The following is a 22,504-nucleotide window of genomic DNA, read 5'->3' as shown; positions in this document are numbered from 1 at the left end:
CAATCACAGGCTAGAATTGGATGGAGAATTTCAAAGGGGCAGGGCGAGAGCATTCAAAAGGAAATTACATGACATCCTCTGGTTTAATGGACCACAGGCTAAAGCTCCATTCATATTATGTTCAGCTCAAATAAAACCTAATTAGGTTAACATCATGTGCCTTAAATTAAGATGAAGGCAATGAATTTACGAAACAATTTGAGTAAACAAGAAACAGTAAGACAAAAGTTGCATATTGGGTAGGTTTGTCACAGATGGAGAAAAAATTGACTATCGATTTACCGGGAATTCAAATTTTTTATTTGCTCGTGACAGAAGATCTACTGCTTCAGTGTAAGTTATCTGCAAAACGTCTTTTTCTGCAACATCCTTTTAACAATGCAACAAAATATTACCCAAAGTGCATGCTTAGAATAAACATTTACAAGTACAAATCAAATAAAGTCCAGTAATGTGATGGTTACACTGAGAGCTCATACACTCAAGCGATCAATGATTCCTTTATCAATCCATGTATTAAAAAACTCCATGTCTTCCTTGCAGTTATCGAGAATGTGTCTTATCTTCAAGAAACAGAGACATGAAGAAAACAAGCTTTAATATGAGAAATAACATAAAATTGAGCTTCAAAAAATATTATAACGAACATGGCAACTATATAGTAATTGTGAAAGGTTGCATACTACAAACTGGAGATAGGCAGTTGCACAAGCCATGTCATCATTTAGATCAGCAAATGCAAGCTCCGGCTCAATCATCTGAAGAAGCAAAAAGATGCCTATTCTTTGGTTTTTGTTTCATACGACATACATAAGAATGACAAGACTCAGGACTAAAACAGAAATCACTGACCCAAAATTCAGCCAAGTGCCTTGAAGTGTTAGAATTTTCTGCTCGAAATGTGGGACCAAACGTATACACCTGCATGAGTAAAGACTCAGTTCATTTCAATCCCAATTCTTAAATGCTAGATTTTAAAGAAGACAAAAACATTTACAGGATAAAAAATGAATAAGAGAGAAGGTGAAGTGTGTACATCAGAAAGAGCAGTAGCATAAGTTTCAGCATTGAGTTGGCCTGAGACAGTCAAAAACGCTGGTTTTCCGAAAAAGTCCTGATGCACAGAATGGCTCCAATTAGCATATTACACTCATATTGGCTGTTGACAACTGATATCAAAAGAGTAGAGATATGTGCATCTGACTTACTTGTGACCAGTCAATTAATCTGTCATTCACTTTTGGAATAGCATCAACTGGAGAATCAGAAGTTTCATGAGAATTTGGTATCTGTAAATTTAAAGAGAAAAAACTGAATGTATATTAAGAAAAAAATCAGTGCAAATATTTAGGTAGCTTCTTCTACCACCCCCCTATGTTCTCAAAAGCCTCCAAAATATGCCGCTGGAGGTGTTTTTTGGTCAAGATACGCCTCTGGATTGGCCAATCCAGAGAGCATTGGGGGGTGGGAGAAGAAACTCTCAATATTTATGATGGGATTGTAACACCCTCTTGGCACCACTTTTTTAGTTATAGAAACTAACTTCCTTCATTAAGGAGGGAAATTTATCAGGGGGCTGCTATGAGTAACAAATAAACTCTGCAGATGTCTTGTGGAATTCAGATAATCCAGAGAGCATTGGGGGGTGGGAGAAGAAACTCTCAATATTTATGATGGGCTTGTAACACCCTCTTGGCACCACTTTTTTAGTTACAGAAACTAACTTCCTTCATTAAGGAGGGAAATTTATCAGGGGGCTGCTATGAGTAACAAATAAACTCTGCAGATGTCTTGTGGAATTCAGATGAATGTTGTCTGCATAATAACTAATTTTTAATCCTGAATTATTTAGACGTATAAACAATATTTTTCAAGATATGGGTGACTACGTCAAAAAATCCACGCTATTACAAACCTTCTACTCAAATGCTAAAAAAATAAAGGATAATGTAACATCTCTATTAAGTTTTTAGTTTGCTCTACCGTGAATTACATGGGTATTTTCATGTGTATTTGAAAGTACTTCAGGTGCAGGAAAGATTCCTAAACAAGCAGGGCTTTGTAATAGATAATCTAATTATGCAATTTTCCAAATGGGCGTGGAAGATGAGTTGGAAAATTGTACCGTTGCATTGAAAGTGTACCGTTTACATAGAATTTGATAAAAATATTCTGCATTGAAAGTGTACCGTTTACATAGAATTTGATAAAAATATTCATACAAAGAGAAAGTATCTGATGAAACTGTGAATACCAAGGTAGTAACACAAAACTGTTCACCCGCTCCCTCACAATCTGAAGCTGTGATAATAGGACTTGACACCCATATGAACCCATTTTCTTGGAAGAACTTGTGTGTAGCATAGGCCAATGCATTCCTAACCCTTGCAACCTGAAATCATTTTACACCATCAAAAGAGAACGATAATAGTGAAAACGAAAATAAGATTATCTTCTAAGAGAAAATAGTAACTGAATGTTAAGAATCCACAATGGCAATCAAAGTACGAATTTATGAACCAATTGAAAATGAACTGAACAAGGAGAGGAACCTCTCCTCCAAGGATTACCCCTTCTACAATTGAGCCGCTGCTCTATTTTCCCAAACCAAAGCATCAGAATCCCCTTCTACCATCTCCCATTTCCCACATTTTTTCATTTAAGCCTCTTCAACTAACTCCCTTTTATTCTACTCTTCTATCTTAACTCCAAGTTAAAATTTACCCCTGATAGACTTTACATCAAAACATCATATGTAGTCCAAAAGGAGGGAAGAAACTAACAACCAGCCGCTAAAAAGAATTATTGCCAAAGCATTCTATACCAATATTCTGCAAGCATTGAAAAATGACATCATTAAATCTTTCGACCTATGAAGATGATACAAATTGGTTCAGTGCCCACTTGGTTGATAAATAGCAAAGCTATAACATAGCTGCAGCAGAGTTCATTGACAAGCTGGTATATCAAAATTTATCAATGGTTGGCTTTGATCGTAGAAACCATTATATAACTACTACTACTTGAAGAGGCACTTGTAGCAGAACAAAAAATAATGTCCATGGAAGGAATTTTAGACTGACACTGAACCCATTTCTAGCAACTATTAATTAAAGTGGTACTAATGATAATTTTAGATCGTCCTCGAGGGGATTCAAAGTCTGCTCCTTGAGGTTACAAGGTCATACGGTTACCGCCGCGCTAACACCTCATGGACAATTTCTGGTAATTGTTCGTTTGGATTATTTATACATATTATGTTACATACATACATGACTTAAATTTTGATCTGTTAGTAATTTGTGGTAACATGAACAATCAAAATACTCAAACTAGTAATCTGTATATTTCATGTGATCCAAATATTGCAATAACATTCACACCAGCCATTTCCCACCAGTAAGTGCATGCATCAAATTTTGGAGATGCATATGCCAGCCACGCAATTATTGCTTGTAAATAAATTATTCATTATGAGAAACTGGGTGCATATTCATTCATCTAGATATTTGCATCAGATAATAGCATGGATGGAAAACAAGAATACTAAAAGAATTTCAAAAAAGATTAAAAAAAAAAAGTGAAGAAGATTAAGGAATTGTTCCTTTTTGACTAGTGAGGTAAAGGTGTAAGCAGGAAGGTAAACATATGCTAAAGAGAAAAGGAAGCCATACTGCACTGAAAGTATTTGTCCTTGGACGAAGATGTGCTTTTGTTCTTAAAAATTCTCTGCTGACTCGTTTCTTTTGGATGGGAAAGGAGGGATCACTCTTGCCAACCTGAACATGCATGACCGATGTTTTTCATGACATTGCAAACTTGAAGATAAATATTTAAATGATTCTATTAACAGGTTTATATATAGAAAAAATTAAATATATTCTAGCATAACCATTTGCAGAAATGCTGCTCTTTTCAGTTATATTAGTGTAACAAAAAACCAAGTAAAGGCGTAACGGATAAAAAGAAAAATATAAGTCTAAAATAGAGTTACAATGATAAAATCAAGACATGTAAAATGATCAGCGAATTTTTACTAAAACATCATTAGTTTTATTACTCTATAGAGCATAAAGCAAATATATTTTCATCAGCAGCACCAAAAGGCTGGAGCAAGCTCTTTCGTATGCATGTAGTAGAGTGAGACTTCCAGCACTTTTACATAAAACACACGTCAAAATAACAAATTGAAACTACAATGCCAAAACATTGTAGAAGACGTTGTCTATGTAGCAATATATGGGGAAAATGAAAATGAGGCAACGGCAAAGGGTTAAAACTTAAAATACATAAAGTGTTAGCGAAAACAGAACAAAGGGGTGATAGCCTACAACTTGCAAGACAACAAAAACTGTGAGACCATGGTATTGTTAAGAATAAATGAGAACTAACCAATACTATTTTGTTGACCTTCAATTCCACTTTCTGTTTTGTTCCTTGGCTATTGACCAAAACTCCTTGCACCCACACAGAGGCACCAGTAGTAATGAAGCCAGATTCTACCTGTTAATAATAATAAGCTCCTTTGGTTGAAAAGACAAACACATAATCTCTTTCCATAACAAGGAAGAGAGCAAAAAAAAAAAAACAAGCATACCTGATCATAACCTTCAACCTCAGAGTCCAACACACATTGCATGTTAGAAAGACACGAACCATCGTTAATCTAGGTACAATAAACAAACAAAAAATTGTTCAAACAGTTATAAAACTAAAAATTCACTGTCCACGTAGAACTCCAAAAGTAACTACCGATTTAAGTCAAACCTTCTTCCTTACAATTTTGCCTTTAACCACATTTTTTTACTAAATTTAAATTTAAAAATATACAATCTGAAATTCAGATAAATTCATCATATAATAATATGAATATTATGAAACTGTAACGAACAAATTAAGTTAATACGAACACTATACAATGATGAAACACAAAATATATATTTGACACTATAAGGACGACTCAAATTGAAGTGAAATGCAATGCAGACTAGGCTAATTCGAAGGAAGCGCAATGTAATTGACAAGTTTAATCGGTGAATTGAATTAACCTCAAGGAAAGTGACGCTACTCTGAAGGCGAAGAGTGCGAACCCATCCCGTAATGACGAGGGTGTGGCCGATGACATCGAGTTGATCGCCTTTTACATCGGCGACTTTGAGCTTCTTCCGGAATTGTGAAACCTTGTTGGCGGTGTCGTTGGCGGAAGGAAGAGTAGCGGTGCAGAAGAGACGGCGGTGGCGCGAGGAGAAGGGAGAAGATGGAAAAGGAAAGGAACGGAGAAAGGAAGGTTTAGGTGTTGAAGAAGCATTGAGATGTATTGAGAGATAAGCAAAGGCGGCGTAACCGTATGGTTTGACTATGCGTAACGGCCTTGTTGCCATTGCAATACCCATTTCTTTTCTTCTACTTGTTGCCACTAACTCACTTCTTACTCTCGGACAACTCCTATATGGACAACTCCTATATGCGTTGAGTTATATTTTAATTTTTTTTTTATGCGTAAATCAACTAAAATTTTCAAATATTTTTTATTCAAAAAATTATCACAGGTTCAAATTGAAAGAATACATAAAAAAAATAGCTTGAATTTAATATCGTTGAGATTGAAAATGATTAATCTACGAATAAACTCACAGTATCGATTAAATATATTAAATAATTAAATAACATAAAACAACATATTTAAAATATAGTTGTGTTTGGTTGCTCAATCTGATCACTCACCGACCCACCCCAATGTCATGATCTGTTGCAAATAGTTAGGGTTTTCAGACTTCGACAGTCTAACCTAATTGTAATGGCTTCAAGTTAGTGCATCGCCAATTCACCTGCGTTGATGGTCATTCAATGTCCTTGTTATCTATGCATTCAGGTATTTGCCTATATAAATAATGCATCCGACAATAGAAAAGATATTCGGATAAATACTTGCTTGAGTATTTGTATGTACCACTCCTCAAAGAGTTCGAAGTTTCTTATCAGTTCAATGAGCTAGACATCCTCCTTCATATTGGATTAATGACAAATAAAAATAAATGAAATATTTATACTTTTTAAATTAGAGGTAAAAATAAATCGTGTCAGACAATACACAAACCCAAAATAAATTATAATTTTTTTTAGAAGTAGATCTAGTCGAGATTTTAAAAAGTCTATTATAAAAAACAAATCAAATTTCATCCCACTAAAAAAAATTTAAGTCTATTAAATTTAATATAGATAAAAAATTTACTACCACTATTATTATAATATTAAATTTTTGTAATTTGTGTTAAATTATAAATTTACTAACACGTAATTTAAACATAATAATTTACACACGTGTAAAAGAATATTTTCTATTAATACATAACTATTATTAAATAAACTCTTTAAGATAAAAGATGCATACTTATTCATTTCATAAATGAAATTAATTTTGATACTATGAGTGTTAAATTTTTTTGATTACCTTTATATATCTAAAGCTTTTTATATTTATATCAAATCAAATCACCACATTCCAATATTTTTTCTCTAATATATATCCAAGTAAATAATAATATAACTTGTATATTTATTCAATTTTTATTTTTACACATTAATTTATCATTTTATTTTTTATTTTATTTTATTTTATTTTTTATTATATTATTTACTTATCAATATATCACATTATTATTTTTATTTTATTTTCTTTTAAATAATTAAATATATGTTTATATGTACACTAAATATTTTTCATAATATATATGGTCGGATGCATATCTAAAAAATTATATATATTTTATCAATTACAAATTATCGTTTATATAATTTTTACTGTAAATAAAATCAAATATTTTTAGCGATAAGCTGATTAATGAGCGTGTTAAAAACATTTACCAATATTCAATTAGTAAAATATAAATAATAACAAAAAAAGGTTAAAAAAAAAATGAAACTAAAAATATTAAAGAAAACCTGGTTTGGGAAATTGCGATAATTGGAAGTGGACGAGAAGAGCATTGCATTTGCATTGGGTTCCAACAACAACAAGTACTAGGTAGGAGTTTGGCGGTGACAGACAACACAACCATGGCCGACCACTCCGACGAACTCGACCAACTCCTCGACAGTATGCTCTCTCTTCACCACTATCTCTCTCTCTATATTTATTTTTATCTCAAACTCCTTTGTTTCAATATTTTCAGGTGCTTTGGATGATTTCCAAACCCTCAACCTAAATTCCTCCCTTCCAAGGTCTCCCTCTCTCACTTACTCTTTTTCAACCCTGAAATATTTTTCATTTTTAATTGAATCTCAAACGTTGTTTGTTTGTTTGTTTCAGAAGCGTGGAACCAAATGGTAACAAAGAGGAGAGTCCTTCTCTACCATCAGGGGTTCAAGGATTGGGGATGGGGCTACCCGATTTGAGAACAAAGAAAAAGGGGAAACAGAAGGTTTCCAAAGATACTACTCATGCCTCCGAGGCTCTCAACAAACTCAGGGAGCAGACTAAAGAGGCCGTTAAAGGCCTCGAATTCATCCCCCCACCCGGTGTCGGTGTCGGTGATGATTTCGGTAAAGATGCCATGATGGAGGATTGGGTCAAACAGTTTGAAGACCTTGCTGGCTCTCAGGTTAAATTGGTTCATAGTCTTATTTCTCTAATTCAGTTTTATAATATATATGCAATTTAAGCTTAACAAATTTCACTTTCAATATTGATATTGTATTTTTTTTTTTTTGGAAATGAATTGTGTTATTAAGGGAAAATTGGTACTGAAAATGGTCTCACTAAATAAACTAGTTACTTTTGGAGTTTATTTTATATTAAGATATATAGATTATAAAAAATGAGATTAATCATCTCATACTTTAGAAATTTATATATGTTGGTGATTAACTGCATTTGGTGTAATCTTAGTTATAACATGCTATTTTAACCAAATGCAGTGATCTTACTGTATGCGACACTTGGTTCTTATATTTCAATCACATGAACATTTTACTTAACTAAGATGATACTCCTTGCATTGTGAAAGAAACTAGTTTTTTCTTTCGTGATTGTCGATGTAGGTTTTCAATTTTCAAGTGTCAAATGCTTCTAACGAAAATACCTTAAACAAATTTTCTGCATCAGAGTTTGAATATATCATTAACTATTTCTGCAAATACCTTAGATCAAAGTGTTGATTCAGAACTTAAGTAGATAAGTAACTTAGTATTGGATTTAGTGATTACTTAAGTTTTGGAGTTATGATGATGAGCTTGATGTCCAATAACAGAACAGCTTCTGTTTGATGTATTGATCAATGTAAGTTTACTTTCTTTATTGGAATTTGTGATGATAACAATTTTATTAATTCGTTTAGGACATGGAATCTATTATGGAGACCATGATGCAACAACTTCTGTCCAAGGAGATACTTCACGAACCAATGAAGGAAATAGGAGAAAGATATCCTAAGTGGTTGGAAGAGCACAAAGCTAGCTTAAGCAAAGAAGATTATGACCGGTATTCACACCAATACGAACTCATACGGAATCTGAATGAAGTTTATGAAAAAGATCCTAGTAACTTCAACAAGATTGTTGAGCTCATGCAGAAAATGCAAGAATGTGGACAACCTCCAAATGATATTGTCCAGGAGCTTGCTCCCGATTTCGATTTAGCCAGCCTTGGCCAGTTGTAAGTTCCTTCTTGATGTTTATCACAATATGTACCTGTAGTAGTAATCTCTATTTGCTTATTTCAAAATAAAATACTTATGCATGAACATTCGTTTATGTAGTTTCAGCTTCCTAAATAATCAAATAAATGAATCATTTGTCATGGAATTTAACTAATAGGTTGTATAAGTTGACTGTAGGGCTGCTCAATATTTCAGTTCATATTTATGGTTGATGACTGATACTCGGTACTCGCCAAAATAAATTGGCAATCTATGATAAATAAAAATAAGTTTATTTATTTATTTTTATTGGGGGAGGATGGTAGTTACTTTGCATGTCAAATTAAATTTTGTTGAAATTATGTGATCTAACTTGCATGGAATTACTGCTAGTTAAATTGGCATCAAAATATCCTAAAAAAACATGGTTTTAATGTTGAAGTTACCCGGCCTTAGCCTTTGACCCTAGTGGGTCGAACCTCCAACGTCAAAGATGAGTGTGAGGGAGAGAGAAAATGCGGAAAAGATGGAGAGTGAAAGAAATTTAGAGAAATATGGAGATAGTTTTCTTGTTGTAAAGATAATTGTTGCTTCATACCTTTTGCTTTTTTGAATACTTTTCTTTTTGATAAACTTTTCTGAAAACATGATTGCTGTATCTAGTTTTAATTTTTATCTTGTAGTTGTCAAACTACATATCATGTGCGACATCAACTGATGCGAACATTTTCTTCTACAGATCTTCAGAAAGGCTTGAGTCTCAGCCAAATTGTTGTATAATGTGAAGCTGTTTCCTCTCCTCTTATGATGGCTCAGCTACTGGTTTGCAGATTCTCAGGAACATTTATTCTTCACATCATAATAATATAGTTTTATGCGTTACTATTGTTCTTTTCTTGCTTACTGTAAGGTTACAGGATCTCACACTTTTTATAGCCTCCCTTCAAGGTTGTATATGATCCGAGGGTTCATTCATTCACATTTTATGAGAGCAGTGAATATACAGCGCACTGCTAGTAGCAAACGAATTTACTTTCTGATAATTTGAGTATAATTTATCATTTAATCTCGAGATCCTTGAATTTGATGCCCATTATGCATCACGATGAGTGATTTGGATTAGGTGTAGTCACATTGCATGCAGCCACACAATCTTCGTCGTCCAATCAAAGGTCGGACGGTCCATATTTAAAGGTAGATTTTGATTTTTTTTTAACAAAAATCTCGACCTTCAAATATGAGCTGTTCAATCTTGATCAGATGGTGAGATCACGTGACTATATACAGTCACACGGACTGTGACTGCACAATCCAAGTTCCATGATGAGCTATTAAAGTAATTTTAAGGTGAAATACCACAATCATTCTTATCTTGGTTATAGTCCCGTGCACTTCTTACAAGTAGTGGTGCATGGATAGACCAGAAGACAAAATGGTGAAATCTTCACTCATCTTATAAGGTGTCTCTTGAGACCTAATGATCACTTTAAATGTCACATGCTATAATAACCTTTGGAAATTATGTCTTGATGGTTGGTATGAATAATGGCTTCGTCAATGGAAAGTAGAAACACTATCGTTTTGTTGAACAGGGATAGAAGTTCTTTCCATGAACTGTTACTCAAACTTATCATTTAGTAGTGGTTTATAAATTATATCACTATTTAATATTTAGAGTTTTTCCTCGTAGGGTAAAATTTGTGTCAAATTGCTACCTATTTAATACTCTTCTAAAGGCTAGGCATGTACCAATTTAGGGTGATCAACATAAAAATTTGTGAAAGTACAAAGCAAAATCGATATTCATGAAATAATAAAAAGAAAACATGCATTGGTGTTACAAACTTGTTAGAAGTTAGAAACTATTGAAGCTAGGGAATGGAAAAAAAAAATTTGCCTATAAATTAAGCGTTAGTGAGAAAAAAAAAACATTCAATTATGTTGTGGTAAGGCTTGAGCAGGGCCTAAGCCCAAAAACAACAGTTGTTTTTTGAGCTAACCGAGCTTTAGCAACTTTTATTTCATTTCGTCTCTCTGTTGGCTCATGATAACGTATGGCAAGTCACAAGTATTATTTGAAGCTGATAAATATTGACTGAAAAAGCATTTTTCACTCAAAAGTAAACATCGAACTAGACTATAAGTCGATGGTTGAAGGTGTTCTTTGATAAAACTGCTATCATATTGAAATGGGATATTTATTTTTAAAGTGAGAGTTTGAATTTTCATAGATGCTTTGAGGTTGGTTTCGGGTTTCTCTTGGCAACTAGAAAATTTTATAGATCATACATACTCTAACAAGGTGGTGGATTTCTTTTTTTAAAAAAACTAGGCGTTTAAAATTCAACTTTAATGGTTTGAACATATGGAGATGAGACATGTAAATTATAAATTATGTAGTAAGAAGAGTAGCTCAAATAGAGGATAATTAAATTGAGAGGACGCAAAGGAAGACAGATAAACACATAAAGAGAAATGAGGGTCCTTTTGTGAATAAGTTTAGAAGGGGAAAGGAAATGAGGGTTTTGGAGAACTTTATCAAATCCCATTCATATCTTTATAATAATCTCACAATTTTAAATATATATATATATATATATATATATATAGATATATATATATATAATCCCCATTTCATTCTCTGCAAACATATTTCAGAAGATTTCTCTCTTTTCCAAAGTCTTTCCCTCCCTCCCTCTAAAGATGCTATTATGAATTAAATGAAATACGTTTGTTATAGCTAGTAAAAAACACAGGAAAGAATTGGATTTGTTTAAAGTTCCAATGTACTCTATTTCTCTCATCCTATGTTACTGCCCAACAGGCTTACAAGGTTTAATACTGGAACAAATCAGGCGCACAATACATCTAATGGCAAAACAATCTTTATATACACAATAATAACTTCTTGACTCCCTCCTGCTAACGAGTCTAACTATCCCTCTCACTCCAAAAAATATTGTGAAAAATTCCAACCTTGACCATCTTAATAATGCCAAATTCATTGCAGTTCCTCCTCACAAACAAGTGAACAAAAAAACTTTGTGAAGAAAAGGCCTTTCTTTGTTCCTGTCAATGTTCCATGCCCAAATAAACATCTCAATACAACTTGTTAAACCAAGAAGGTGGTGAAGATTCTCCTAATCTAGGCATAAAACCTTCCCTTTCTAAAGAAACTTGAAGTCCTGCCATTATCCTTGTCATAGATGTCCACAAAAAAGGTGCAGCACAAAACGCATAACCAAAAACACACAAAGCTCTCACTACGCCATCTGAATACCAAGGAAAAGCCATGACCAATAAGACACCAAGAATGCCAAACCACGGCATCAAAACCGATAACATTGGAAGAAGAAAGGCGTTAATCGCGACCAAGCATAGAGCAAAAGCACCAAGCAAATACAATGGCCAACCTAGCATAGGGTGAATTGTATGAGGAATGATGAAGAAGGGTGTTGCGTATGCAGCAAGGATGCTCCATAGAGCTACTAATTTGAGGATGTTTTGCACCAATGTGATGCTCTTGTCGGAGCGACGGTAGCATAGTTTTGAGAGATTTGGCTTTGCCAAACGTGTCATTGCTATTATTCCAAGGTATATTGCTGATTGAATGAGTATCACAGCTATCTCTGTGCCATACCTGAACAAAAAAATAAACTACTTTTTACTATAACTTACATTTTTTAGGGGAAAATGGTATTAAAAAAGCTATGGTTAGTAAACAATTCAAATAAAGTAAAAATATTCAAGTGATATCAGAAAACAAATGAACACAATGCTAAGTAGGTTATCACTGTCTGTTTAAAATATGTTTTTAATCCTTACGAAATATTTTTCGTTGAACTTTCTATTAATTTTTTTCTCCTACGTTTGGTGCCTCACTTATTCCACATTTCAAGAATTGGTCTCTACCACTTTTTTAATGCTACATGAACTTTTTAATTGATGTGACGCAATGTGGCATGTGCTAACCTAAATTTCTGTATCAAGAAAGTTGATTATCGCGAGATATCCATCACGACACATTGTGATTGGTTATAAATACATATAACCCAAAACGTGTTTCGCTTAGTTTTACGACGCTTAGTTTCACTTTCACTAGCAAAAGATTCATGATATATAACATCATAGACCAATCCTTAAGACATGAAATAAATGAGACCCAGCTTATACAAAAAATTAGTAGAACCAAACTTAAACATTATGTGTATTACATAGAGACTAAAAACATATTTAATCAAATATTTTCTGTTAAAATCAAGTAGAAGTCACATAAATACAAAATAAGTTAATATACACTCATTATGGATGAAACTTACCCCAAAATTTGACGACGCTTTTCATGCCATTGGAGGCCTAATGGCAGGACCGGCCACGCCCACCAATACCATGGCTTCAACCACGGCGCTCCCGGGAATGTAATCACACTATTTGGACCACAAGGTACGCTCCAACGAAGTTTAAGATCTGAAGTCAGAATACATGTTAGCATGAATTCAGATTGCACTAATTAAGCATTTAAGAAATGCAGTTAGTTTCAAATAGCTAAAAGGTGCATTTTTATCTTACAGTAGTAAGAAGCATCCATTTGATAGCCTAAAGGAAGTCTATAAGTTCCATCAAGCTTGGTGCCATTTGGTGGTGGATGAAACATAGGCTTATCTAGCAACTCTGGGAAGTAGCTAGCTATGAAACCTTGGTCTGCACCATCTTCATTTTCTCTCCCATTCTGTAATTCATTAACCATATCCTTGAACACATCCATTGATGGCTGCAAATATCAAATTATTAGAATCCATGTGAAAAATATCAACTAAGATAATCACTTTTCACATAAAAAATTGTATCTTTTTCATACAAAATTCCCTTATATCTATCTTTATACAAAAAAATTTGTTCGTTTGGTAACTCACATCGAGCTTGTTGGGAAGGGATCGTATCTACAAAACACACGTTAGGACCGACGAATAGTCTCATAGTTGGCCGAAAGGATCAAAACAATGGAGAAATACCCAGGTTTTAGTGGAGTTCATTGTTAGAGAATGACACATGTCAAACACTAGATACATCTTCAATCCGAAAATGTCGTGAATTTTATGATAGCATTTAAAAATTGGTCATTATTTTCCCTTTCCAATATATATATGGATTGCCTCATTTAGCAACTAGTATAACACACATTATCACTTCCTTCAAAAAATAAATAAAAATAACATACATTAACATTAGGCATTTACAATGTGAATGAAACATGAAAATTACATAATATAAAAGCAGTAATAATCAAGTGATTTTTTTGGCATTATGTTGCACTTTCCTAGCAATTTAATTGTGTAGGACATTTTGGACAAATATAAAAAATATTTACCTGCAAAACAAAGAGGCCTGTGTGGAAAACGCAAGGATTGATAAAGACAGCACAAAATTGTCCACATTGAAACAACTCGTCAGTATTTTGTAGAAAGAGGTTGTCAGCATCCAACATGACTACCCTGTCATAATCCACTAAGCTCCACGCATAGAGTTTGTTCAACGATAATTTAAATCTCTTGTCAAAGTTCTCTTGATGCTTATATGGATTATCCATATTTTCCACTCTCACTACTTTAGCACCGTCTTCCTTTTCACTGGATAATCCACAAAGAAAAAAAAACTAAGGTCAATTATAAAACTCAAGTTAATTAATACTTGCATACACGTGTCAAGTGAACTTGTCGTACACAAAAAAAAAAGTTGCCGATATTTAAAAGTTGTATAACGTAAGGTCCACTCCATCAAATTGGTCATAGGGGGGGATAAAAATACATATGCCTTTTTCATATAATAAGGCCAGACCGTCTTTTCTCCTTTTTTTTATTTGATTTGATGTATTGGCTTTCACTTTATCTAACTAGTCTTTTGAAAAAGAGCATAAAAACAAATTTTAGTGATAAATTGTGCCTTTAATGTTTTTTATTTTCCAAAATATTTAACCATTTTACACGGATTAATAAAATACTATAAATGTCATGTAAATCTAGTTTATAGGATAATTGTAAAAACATTTAATATGGTGGAACGCATGTGCGAATTTGGAATACTCTTTTTTCTTTGCATTTAGTTTGAGTTTCGTCGTTAGATTCTTTACAGAGAAAAAATGATGATAAATAAAAAAAGATAAATTTAATTTTACTAAAAAAAGTATTAATCATTTGTGCATTTTATATATCATAAAAATGTAAAATTAAAATAATAATTAAAATGACGCTTAGTTAGAGTACAATTGTAAAAAAATTAACTAAAATTGCATCATTGCATCGTAAACTAAAAGTGACGGTTATTTTATAAAAAAATATTTTTATAGTATTTATCATTTTCCATCAAATATTATTTGAGTAATTTTTAAGTTTTTAAATCCCTTAACCGATCCTTTTAAAATATTATCTATCATTTAGGATGAAACTATAGACCGATCCTTTTAAAATATTATTTATGATTTAGCATGAAACTATAGGATGACTAAGCTTGTGAGCTAAAAAGTTAAAGGACCTTTGAGTTAGCGACAAGAGAAAGCACAAGGAAGGTCTCAATATTCCAAACACAATTAATTTCCCCCTACATGTGGGTGGAGATTTCCCCCCAACAAATTTGTTCTCTATCTTATAATAATGTTATGGCGTATGGACCACCTCGTAGCACAGTCTAAATCATAGCCATCAATTTCATTACTCCTATGGCAACTATCCATAATGAAGCTTCAATAAATAGTAGTATGCATATTATTGGTAAAGATACGTTGTAAGTGAGAACTATATAGTATTGAAGATAATTCTCTTCAATAAAAAGCATGATTTTTTCCTACTAACTTGATATAACATAACATATTGAAATTCATATATCCTTAATTATCATGAACATATATTTTTTTATTTGCACCAAAGTATGTAGTATATAATATAATAAAATGTTAAAGTGAGTTGAACTAGCTAAAAGGTTGATAATAATGAAAATGTGCTCTTTTATGTTTAATATTACTTTCATCTCAAAATAATTGAGTCGTTTGATCATTTCAGAATAATTAAAAAAAAATGTATAAATGAAATAGAGATAATATTATTTTTATCAAATTATTTTTGTTAGATATCAGTACATTGATATTATATTAAAAATGATACAAGTAGTATTAATTAAATGGTACAATTAAAATATATATATATATATATATTGAAAATTAAAAAAATCATTTATTTTAAAACAATTTTTATTGTTGCAAATGAATTAATTATTTTGAGAGCAAAGAACTATAATATGGTATGGTTACAAACAATGTTTCGTTTAACCATTTTTTTATGATTGGAAGTGTATGTTTAAATTTGTTTTTTAACAAGTGTATGTTCGGTTCTTTGTTTATAAACTACTACTATTAACTTTGACTTGTTTAGACTTTAACAACCAACCAATTTTAGTGTACAATAATAGAGGCAACGAGGTTTGAACTTAGGACATCATGTATTGTATACTGCGAAATCATTCACTATTAGACCAATTTTAGTTTTTAGTGGCTTATATTCATCAAAAAAATATCTAGTGGCTTACAAACCAATCACCTTTTTGAATCATGTCTATAATCAATAACAATTCTCTAATTCATAGTAATAAAAAAAACAAAAAATCAAGAGTTTATACCAAAAATAAAATAAAATTCAAGAGGCAATGTCGACGGGAATAATTATATTATTTGCCTTGCATCATCTTACCGAAACTTTTGTCAAAAATAAATCGTCATTGCCAATACTGATTGATCATATATCATTATCATTGAACAATAATTAAATAATTAAACTAGTTCCGTAATTATATTAATTCGTATTAGAACTTAAGACCCAATTATCATAAACACTTATATGAATATTGAAAAATGATTATAAACAAAGAAATGTTATCAAGTACTTTTGCAGCATTTGTTAAGTTGAAAAAAATAATTTAAAATTTATGTAATTCATACTCCTTTCAATCACTATAAAAAAAAAGTTAATTATTTTTAACGAATTTAATAATAGTATTTTTATCTTCCTTTATCAAAAAAGATTCAATATTAATAGTTGAATGTTTGACATTTAAAATTATAATTTAATAAATTTAGAATGTATTTTTACTTGAAAACTAAAAATTAATTACATTTAATTAATTCTCTTAATAAATATGAAATAGTTATTTACTTATAGTAATATAAGTATTTTAAAATTATACTACTACAAAAAAATGAAAAAAATGAACAGACAAGACACGAAGGAACCAGACAGACCAATGAATTATAACCGTCTTGAACTTAAGACGCAATTCCAAAGCGTTACAATACAACACCACCACTCACAAAGTCACAACTCATGTAACTGGTTAATACTTTAATAAAGGAAAGTACAAACGCCGATACTTATAAAAGGAAAATAAATATAAAAAAAAAAGTAAGAAAAAAAATCATTTTTATTTAATACTGATAATAAATAGATTTAAATATATGTTTGTTCTTAAGTAGGATTTTTTATATATATAAGTTTTTTTTAAAATTCAATTTGTAAATTTAAATTCGTTTTAAAATTATTTTTATTATGAATTAGAATTAAATAAGTTAAAATGACAACAACAAAAAAGAGAATAAAAAATGTGCAAAGAGACCAAAATCAAACAAAATTTGACCCTGTAAATTCGTATTTTTATTTATTTTCTTCTTTATAAATTGCGATTTTTTTAATAATTTTTGTCCTTCTAACTTTTTATTAAGCATCATTAAATCTGAAGGAAAATAAAAAACACAAAAAAGCAAAAGATATAATTAAACCTAATAAATAAATTGAAAGTGATACACTAATAATAATAATAATAATAAGATTTTTAACCTAAAAAGTAGTAGTATATGCAGAAAGCACGTGTGGACCCAATAGTAGTCTGGTCACCCATCCCCACAAACCCATAAGCATCCTACCCTATCACTCCCCAATCAAATCAATTTCGTCCCAATCCAACACACAACTCTCTATCCTAAACTAAATTTTTTTTTCCCAAGTTTATTTTTTATTTAATTTTATCTCTTGTTGTCTTTTATCTTCAATTATTAAAATTAAAAAATACTGCTAAACAAAAAATATCTGAAAAGTAACGTAGTAAGTCCTAATTTTTATCTAGAAGCATTAACATTTCAGATATTATTTTAACAATGTAATAAACCGAAATGAAAAACATAGAGGTAAAGAGAAAAGAAAATGAAGAAATATTGGGAAAATGCAATGAATATATTATGAATGAGAAATGAACTTACAGAGTTTGAATCCATCGAACAGGAACATCAACGGAAGCAATGACAACAAGATCAGCTTGAACATTAAGACGAGAAAGTGATTTGAAGAGAACACGTATTGCGATGTAAAACTCATAGTCTCTCGGTGTACCCACATACATCATAGTAGCGTATGCATTTTTATGGGCTTTCACAACTGGGCTTGTTAAAAAACAACACGAGCCCAATAACAACATCATCAACCACCATCTCATCACAAAACCAACACTGTTGTTGTACTCACGTTGCCGCTTCGCACAACCCATATATAATTATAGCGATAATAACAATATGATGGTGAGATTTTAATTAATATCTATGATGATTTTCTCTTTATATGTGGTAGAGTTAGTTTTGGGTTTGTGAAAGAAAATAAGGGAAAACGGAAGAAAGAAAAAAAGTGGAGAGTTTAATAAGAAACAGAAATTGTTAAAGAGGACAAAGTGAGGAAGAATGAAACAGCTTTTAGTACATTTATAGTTAGCTAGCTAGGTACTTGTACGACACCTAGTAGACGCTGCCTCAAAACAAAATATCTTCAAATTATTACTAGCTCTAGTTATATAATATACACTCTTATAATTAAAAAAAACAAAAGTGGTTCAATTTTTTATTATTATTATTATAAATAAAAATAATTTATTTAATATTAATATTTTTAATATATCTTATTTAAAAATAATAATTTAACATTTATAGTTTAATATTTGATATTCAAATGAATAATTTAGTAAATTCTAAATAAACTTAAAAAATTAATCATATTTTATAATTTTTAAAATAATCGTGAAAATAGTTATTTTTTATATATAAGAAGAAAAAAACTAATTAATATTGTCTCTCGGTGTACCCACATACATCATAGTAGCGTATGCATTTTTATGGGCTTTCACAACTGGGCTTGTTAAAAAACAACACGAGCCCAATAACAACATCATCAACCACCATCTCATCACAAAACCAACACTGTTGTTGTACTCACGTTGCCGCTTCGCACAACCCATATATAATTATAGCGATAATAACAATATGATGGTGAGATTTTAATTAATATCTATGATGATTTTCTCTTTATATGTGGTAGAGTTAGTTTTGGGTTTGTGAAAGAAAATAAGGGAAAACGGAAGAAAGAAAAAAAGTGGAGAGTTTAATAAGAAACAGAAATTGTTAAAGAGGACAAAGTGAGGAAGAATGAAACAGCTTTTAGTACATTTATAGTTAGCTAGCTAGGTACTTGTACGACACCTAGTAGACGCTGCCTCAAAACAAAATATCTTCAAATTATTACTAGCTCTAGTTATATAATATACACTCTTATAATTAAAAAAAACAAAAGTGGTTCAATTTTTTATTATTATTATTATAAATAAAAATAATTTATTTAATATTAATATTTTTAATATATCTTATTTAAAAATAATAATTTAACATTTATAGTTTAATATTTGATATTCAAATGAATAATTTAGTAAATTCTAAATAAACTTAAAAAATTAATCATATTTTATAATTTTTAAAATAATCGTGAAAATAGTTATTTTTTATATATAAGAAGAAAAAAACTAATTAATATTGATAAAATTATTAAATATTATAATATTTATATTTTATTTTAAATATAAATTTATGTTAAATAATTTCAAAAAATATGTATCAATTTATATAAAATATATTAATTTTTATTAAACATTAGATAAAAAATTAAATTAAATTACTTAATCTTCTTAGAATATTTATTTTCCTAACTATCATTTTTTTACGTCGACACTCATTTTTATTTCATAAAAAAAAAAGTAATTCACTACATATTTCTCACCGGAATTGATAAAGTTTTGAAGGACTAAAACGTATGGTAAGTCTTTCTATTTAGTCTAAATAGACTAAAACGTATGGTAAGTCTTTCACGGTGATAAACCAAGTATTTATAGTCTTTAAATTTTATTTTTTGGTCAAATAAAAACTCACTTTAGTCCAACTTCTAATTATCGACAAAAGGTTAGTGGTCATAACTCACAAGCCCATTCCCAACGCTTTCGGGTTCATCCAATTAAAAAATAAACATCATTTAGTGATTTTAAAATTAAAATAAAAATAAAAACAGATTATTTTATCGTCGACAATTCTACTTCAACTCAGGTGAAGTGAGAGAAATAGGTAAAAAGAAAGTGCGAAAAAGTATAAAGATATGAAAAATAAATAAAATTTAATATATTGTTTAGTATAAAACAAATATAAAAGATTAAAAAATAGAAAATATTGATTATTTTTAAAAATAGAAAAATCTCACATAAAAATAGAGATCAATTAAGAATAATTTATGTATAAAAAGTAATTAAATAATAAATTACTTTTTATTCTCTCTTTCTTCTGTATTTTGGAGAGATTATAAAAAGTTGTGAATTTTATTTGTTTTTGTTTTCTCGTCTCTATATGTTCTAAATTAATTAACAGAAATTTTTTTTTATGTTCTCAATTTCTCTATCCCTCATTCTCGCTTTGCTATTTATCTTCAACAAATCATAATTATTTCTTTTATTATTGACTAAAACAAAGCTCCACCATCTTCTAAAACCAAAATGGCTCAATTATATGAAATATGTGTGTTTTCACACATCATTTTACTTTCTAACTCAATCTCTATAAAAAAAAAAAATTGTGTAAGATGAACTAACACTATATTTTTACAAACTTTTTATTCTTCAATAGTATAGAAAAATTTAATAAGATAACAATTATGTATTACGCAAATAAACAATTAGTCTCTCTATTATATGAAGTAGTACTTTCTCTCACAATTTTTTTTTATCTAAACCCTAATTTCATTATTGATCACAATTGTAGATATATGTTTCAATCTCCACACTAATTCTCTTTTCAGAATATGCTGCAAAAATGATTAGAATTATATAAATTCAATTTAGTTTATGACAAAATAGTCTCTCACAATGGTTAATTTCACTTTTGATCCTCACATCATGATCAATTTATAGTTCAATCTCTCGTTTTTTATTTTATAAGTTTGATCATTTCATATTTTAAATTACACAATTTGAGTCTCTCCATCAGGTTGTCATCTAATTTTTTATTGATCATGACTATATGATGATGATGTTGTTAATATGTGTTTGTTCACACGTGAATCATATGGAGTTACATTGAAGTGGAACTTTGATCAACTATTTTTATAATAAAAAAGTGTTGTGAATTTTAAAAGATAACACAATAATTTAATGACTGATAAGACTTCTTTAAAAGACTTTATAATAAATATTTTGTAGTTTGTGTCTAAAAAAAAGTTATAGTTTTAATTTTAATGAATTTCTATCACAAAAATTTATAGAATTTGAGAAAATTTAATAAACTTTTAAGATTTCAAAATACTTTTCACGTAGTAGTATTATAAATATTAATTTTTTTTATCAAACTACAAAGAAATTTGACTATTATTTAGAGTTTTTATTTTGATGTTAAACATGTTAAGGTTCAAGTAGAGAACTTAATTAGAAGAGTCATAGGATTGAAGATTCTAAAAATTTATTTTAATATTTGTTTAAAATATACGACAGTTAAAATCTATTTGATCGAACAAAATCAATGAAGAGAGTCACACAATTCATTATTTTTGAAGTGTTTGATTAAAATCAAACTTTATGCTAATAAGTATTTTGAGGAAATTTCATTGTAAAGCATGTACAAATTTTATGAATATTATACGTCCTACTTATTTACCCTATTTGTTTTTAATTAAGTTTACCGTTTATTAATTGGCTCTTTATAGCATGATTATGCGTGTAGTCAGAGCTAGCCATCAAATTACAAAATGGAATAATTTATGTACAAAATTAAACTATGAAATACTACCTATATTAAAAAAGAAAATTTGTGTACGATAATTATTTTTGTGTTGGCACAGGAATTTTTAGATTTCAAATTGCAGCTACATTTGGATGTATAAGCTTTCGCATAATAAAACTCAATTTGTGTTATGTCAGAGACTGAAACGTATTGGACCCAAGGCACCCAGCTGTGTTCTTTACTTTAGGAAGCTATACACAATTATATGAATTTTAAAGGATGAATACATTTTTATTTTTAAATTTCATTTTTCGTAGTTTGTTTGTTTTATTTTAGTTATTTAAGTTCTAAATTTTACTCAATTTAATTTCCCAAGTAATTTTTAGTCCTTATTAGTCTCAGTAGTTATAAACATTAAAGACTTTAATATCTTAAATTACAAAATTAAATATTTTAGCCTTTTAATTAAATTACAATATTAGAATACTATTAGAAAGAACTAAAATATATAACGAATGTATTTTAAAGAATTAAAATATCTAACATTTTTAATTTAATAAATTAAAATAAAACAAAAATAATTTTGAAAATTAAATTATTTTATGTTTATAATTCAAAGAATTAAAATAAAACAACAAAATTTAAAATACTAAATTTTAATAATTTAAAAGACAACAATGTAATTTAAATTGACAGTTTACTTGCATAAAGTCCACTCAGTTGCATGTGTAATTGCAAACAAAAAAGAAATTATTTCTTT

General features: G+C 30.0%; 3 protein-coding genes across 3 annotated transcripts in view; 1 reads left to right on the top strand and 2 right to left on the bottom strand.

Annotated features, from left to right (window-relative positions):
* The window catches only part of LOC101508705 (asparagine--tRNA ligase, chloroplastic/mitochondrial), a 7,789-nt gene extending 2,333 nt beyond the window's left edge, over positions 1-5,456 (bottom strand). The window contains exons 1-11 of the mRNA XM_004508847.4: positions 5,049-5,456; positions 4,598-4,666; positions 4,393-4,503; positions 3,675-3,779; positions 2,255-2,392; positions 1,209-1,289; positions 1,037-1,114; positions 853-921; positions 684-758; positions 480-563; positions 283-369 (exon numbers count right to left, since the gene is read on the bottom strand). Coding sequence (XP_004508904.1) covers positions 283-369; positions 480-563; positions 684-758; positions 853-921; positions 1,037-1,114; positions 1,209-1,289; positions 2,255-2,392; positions 3,675-3,779; positions 4,393-4,503; positions 4,598-4,666; positions 5,049-5,393 — 1,242 coding nt within the window. The 5' untranslated portion in view covers positions 5,394-5,456. The remainder of the gene's footprint in view (positions 1-282; positions 370-479; positions 564-683; positions 759-852; positions 922-1,036; positions 1,115-1,208; positions 1,290-2,254; positions 2,393-3,674; positions 3,780-4,392; positions 4,504-4,597; positions 4,667-5,048) is intronic.
* Positions 5,457-6,938: 1,482 nt separating this feature from the next.
* On the top strand, positions 6,939-9,708 carry LOC101508394 (peroxisome biogenesis protein 19-2-like). Its single transcript, XM_004508846.4, has 5 exons — positions 6,939-7,096; positions 7,173-7,221; positions 7,310-7,601; positions 8,337-8,653; positions 9,376-9,708. Exons 1-5 carry the CDS (start codon positions 7,057-7,059, stop codon positions 9,419-9,421), a joined length of 744 nt encoding a protein of 247 aa, XP_004508903.1. The 5' UTR covers positions 6,939-7,056; the 3' UTR covers positions 9,422-9,708.
* Positions 9,709-11,508: 1,800 nt separating this feature from the next.
* Positions 11,509-18,357, bottom strand: LOC101508081 (putative glucuronosyltransferase PGSIP8). Its single transcript, XM_027336398.2, has 5 exons — positions 17,932-18,357; positions 14,005-14,263; positions 13,206-13,407; positions 12,956-13,103; positions 11,509-12,276 (listed from the first exon to the last, which is right to left on the bottom strand). The coding sequence occupies exons 1-5, from the start codon at positions 18,213-18,215 to the stop codon at positions 11,736-11,738; spliced, it is 1,434 nt and encodes a 477-aa protein (XP_027192199.1). The 5' UTR covers positions 18,216-18,357; the 3' UTR covers positions 11,509-11,735.
* Positions 18,358-22,504: the final 4,147 nt, after the last annotated feature.

The sequence above is a fragment of the Cicer arietinum genome, chromosome 7, assembly GCF_000331145.2.
Source record: "Cicer arietinum cultivar CDC Frontier isolate Library 1 chromosome 7, Cicar.CDCFrontier_v2.0, whole genome shotgun sequence".
NCBI classification, from domain to species: domain Eukaryota; kingdom Viridiplantae; phylum Streptophyta; class Magnoliopsida; order Fabales; family Fabaceae; genus Cicer; species Cicer arietinum.
The sequence above is the reverse complement of the archived record's forward strand: the minus strand, read 5'-3'. Positions and strand labels throughout refer to the sequence as shown.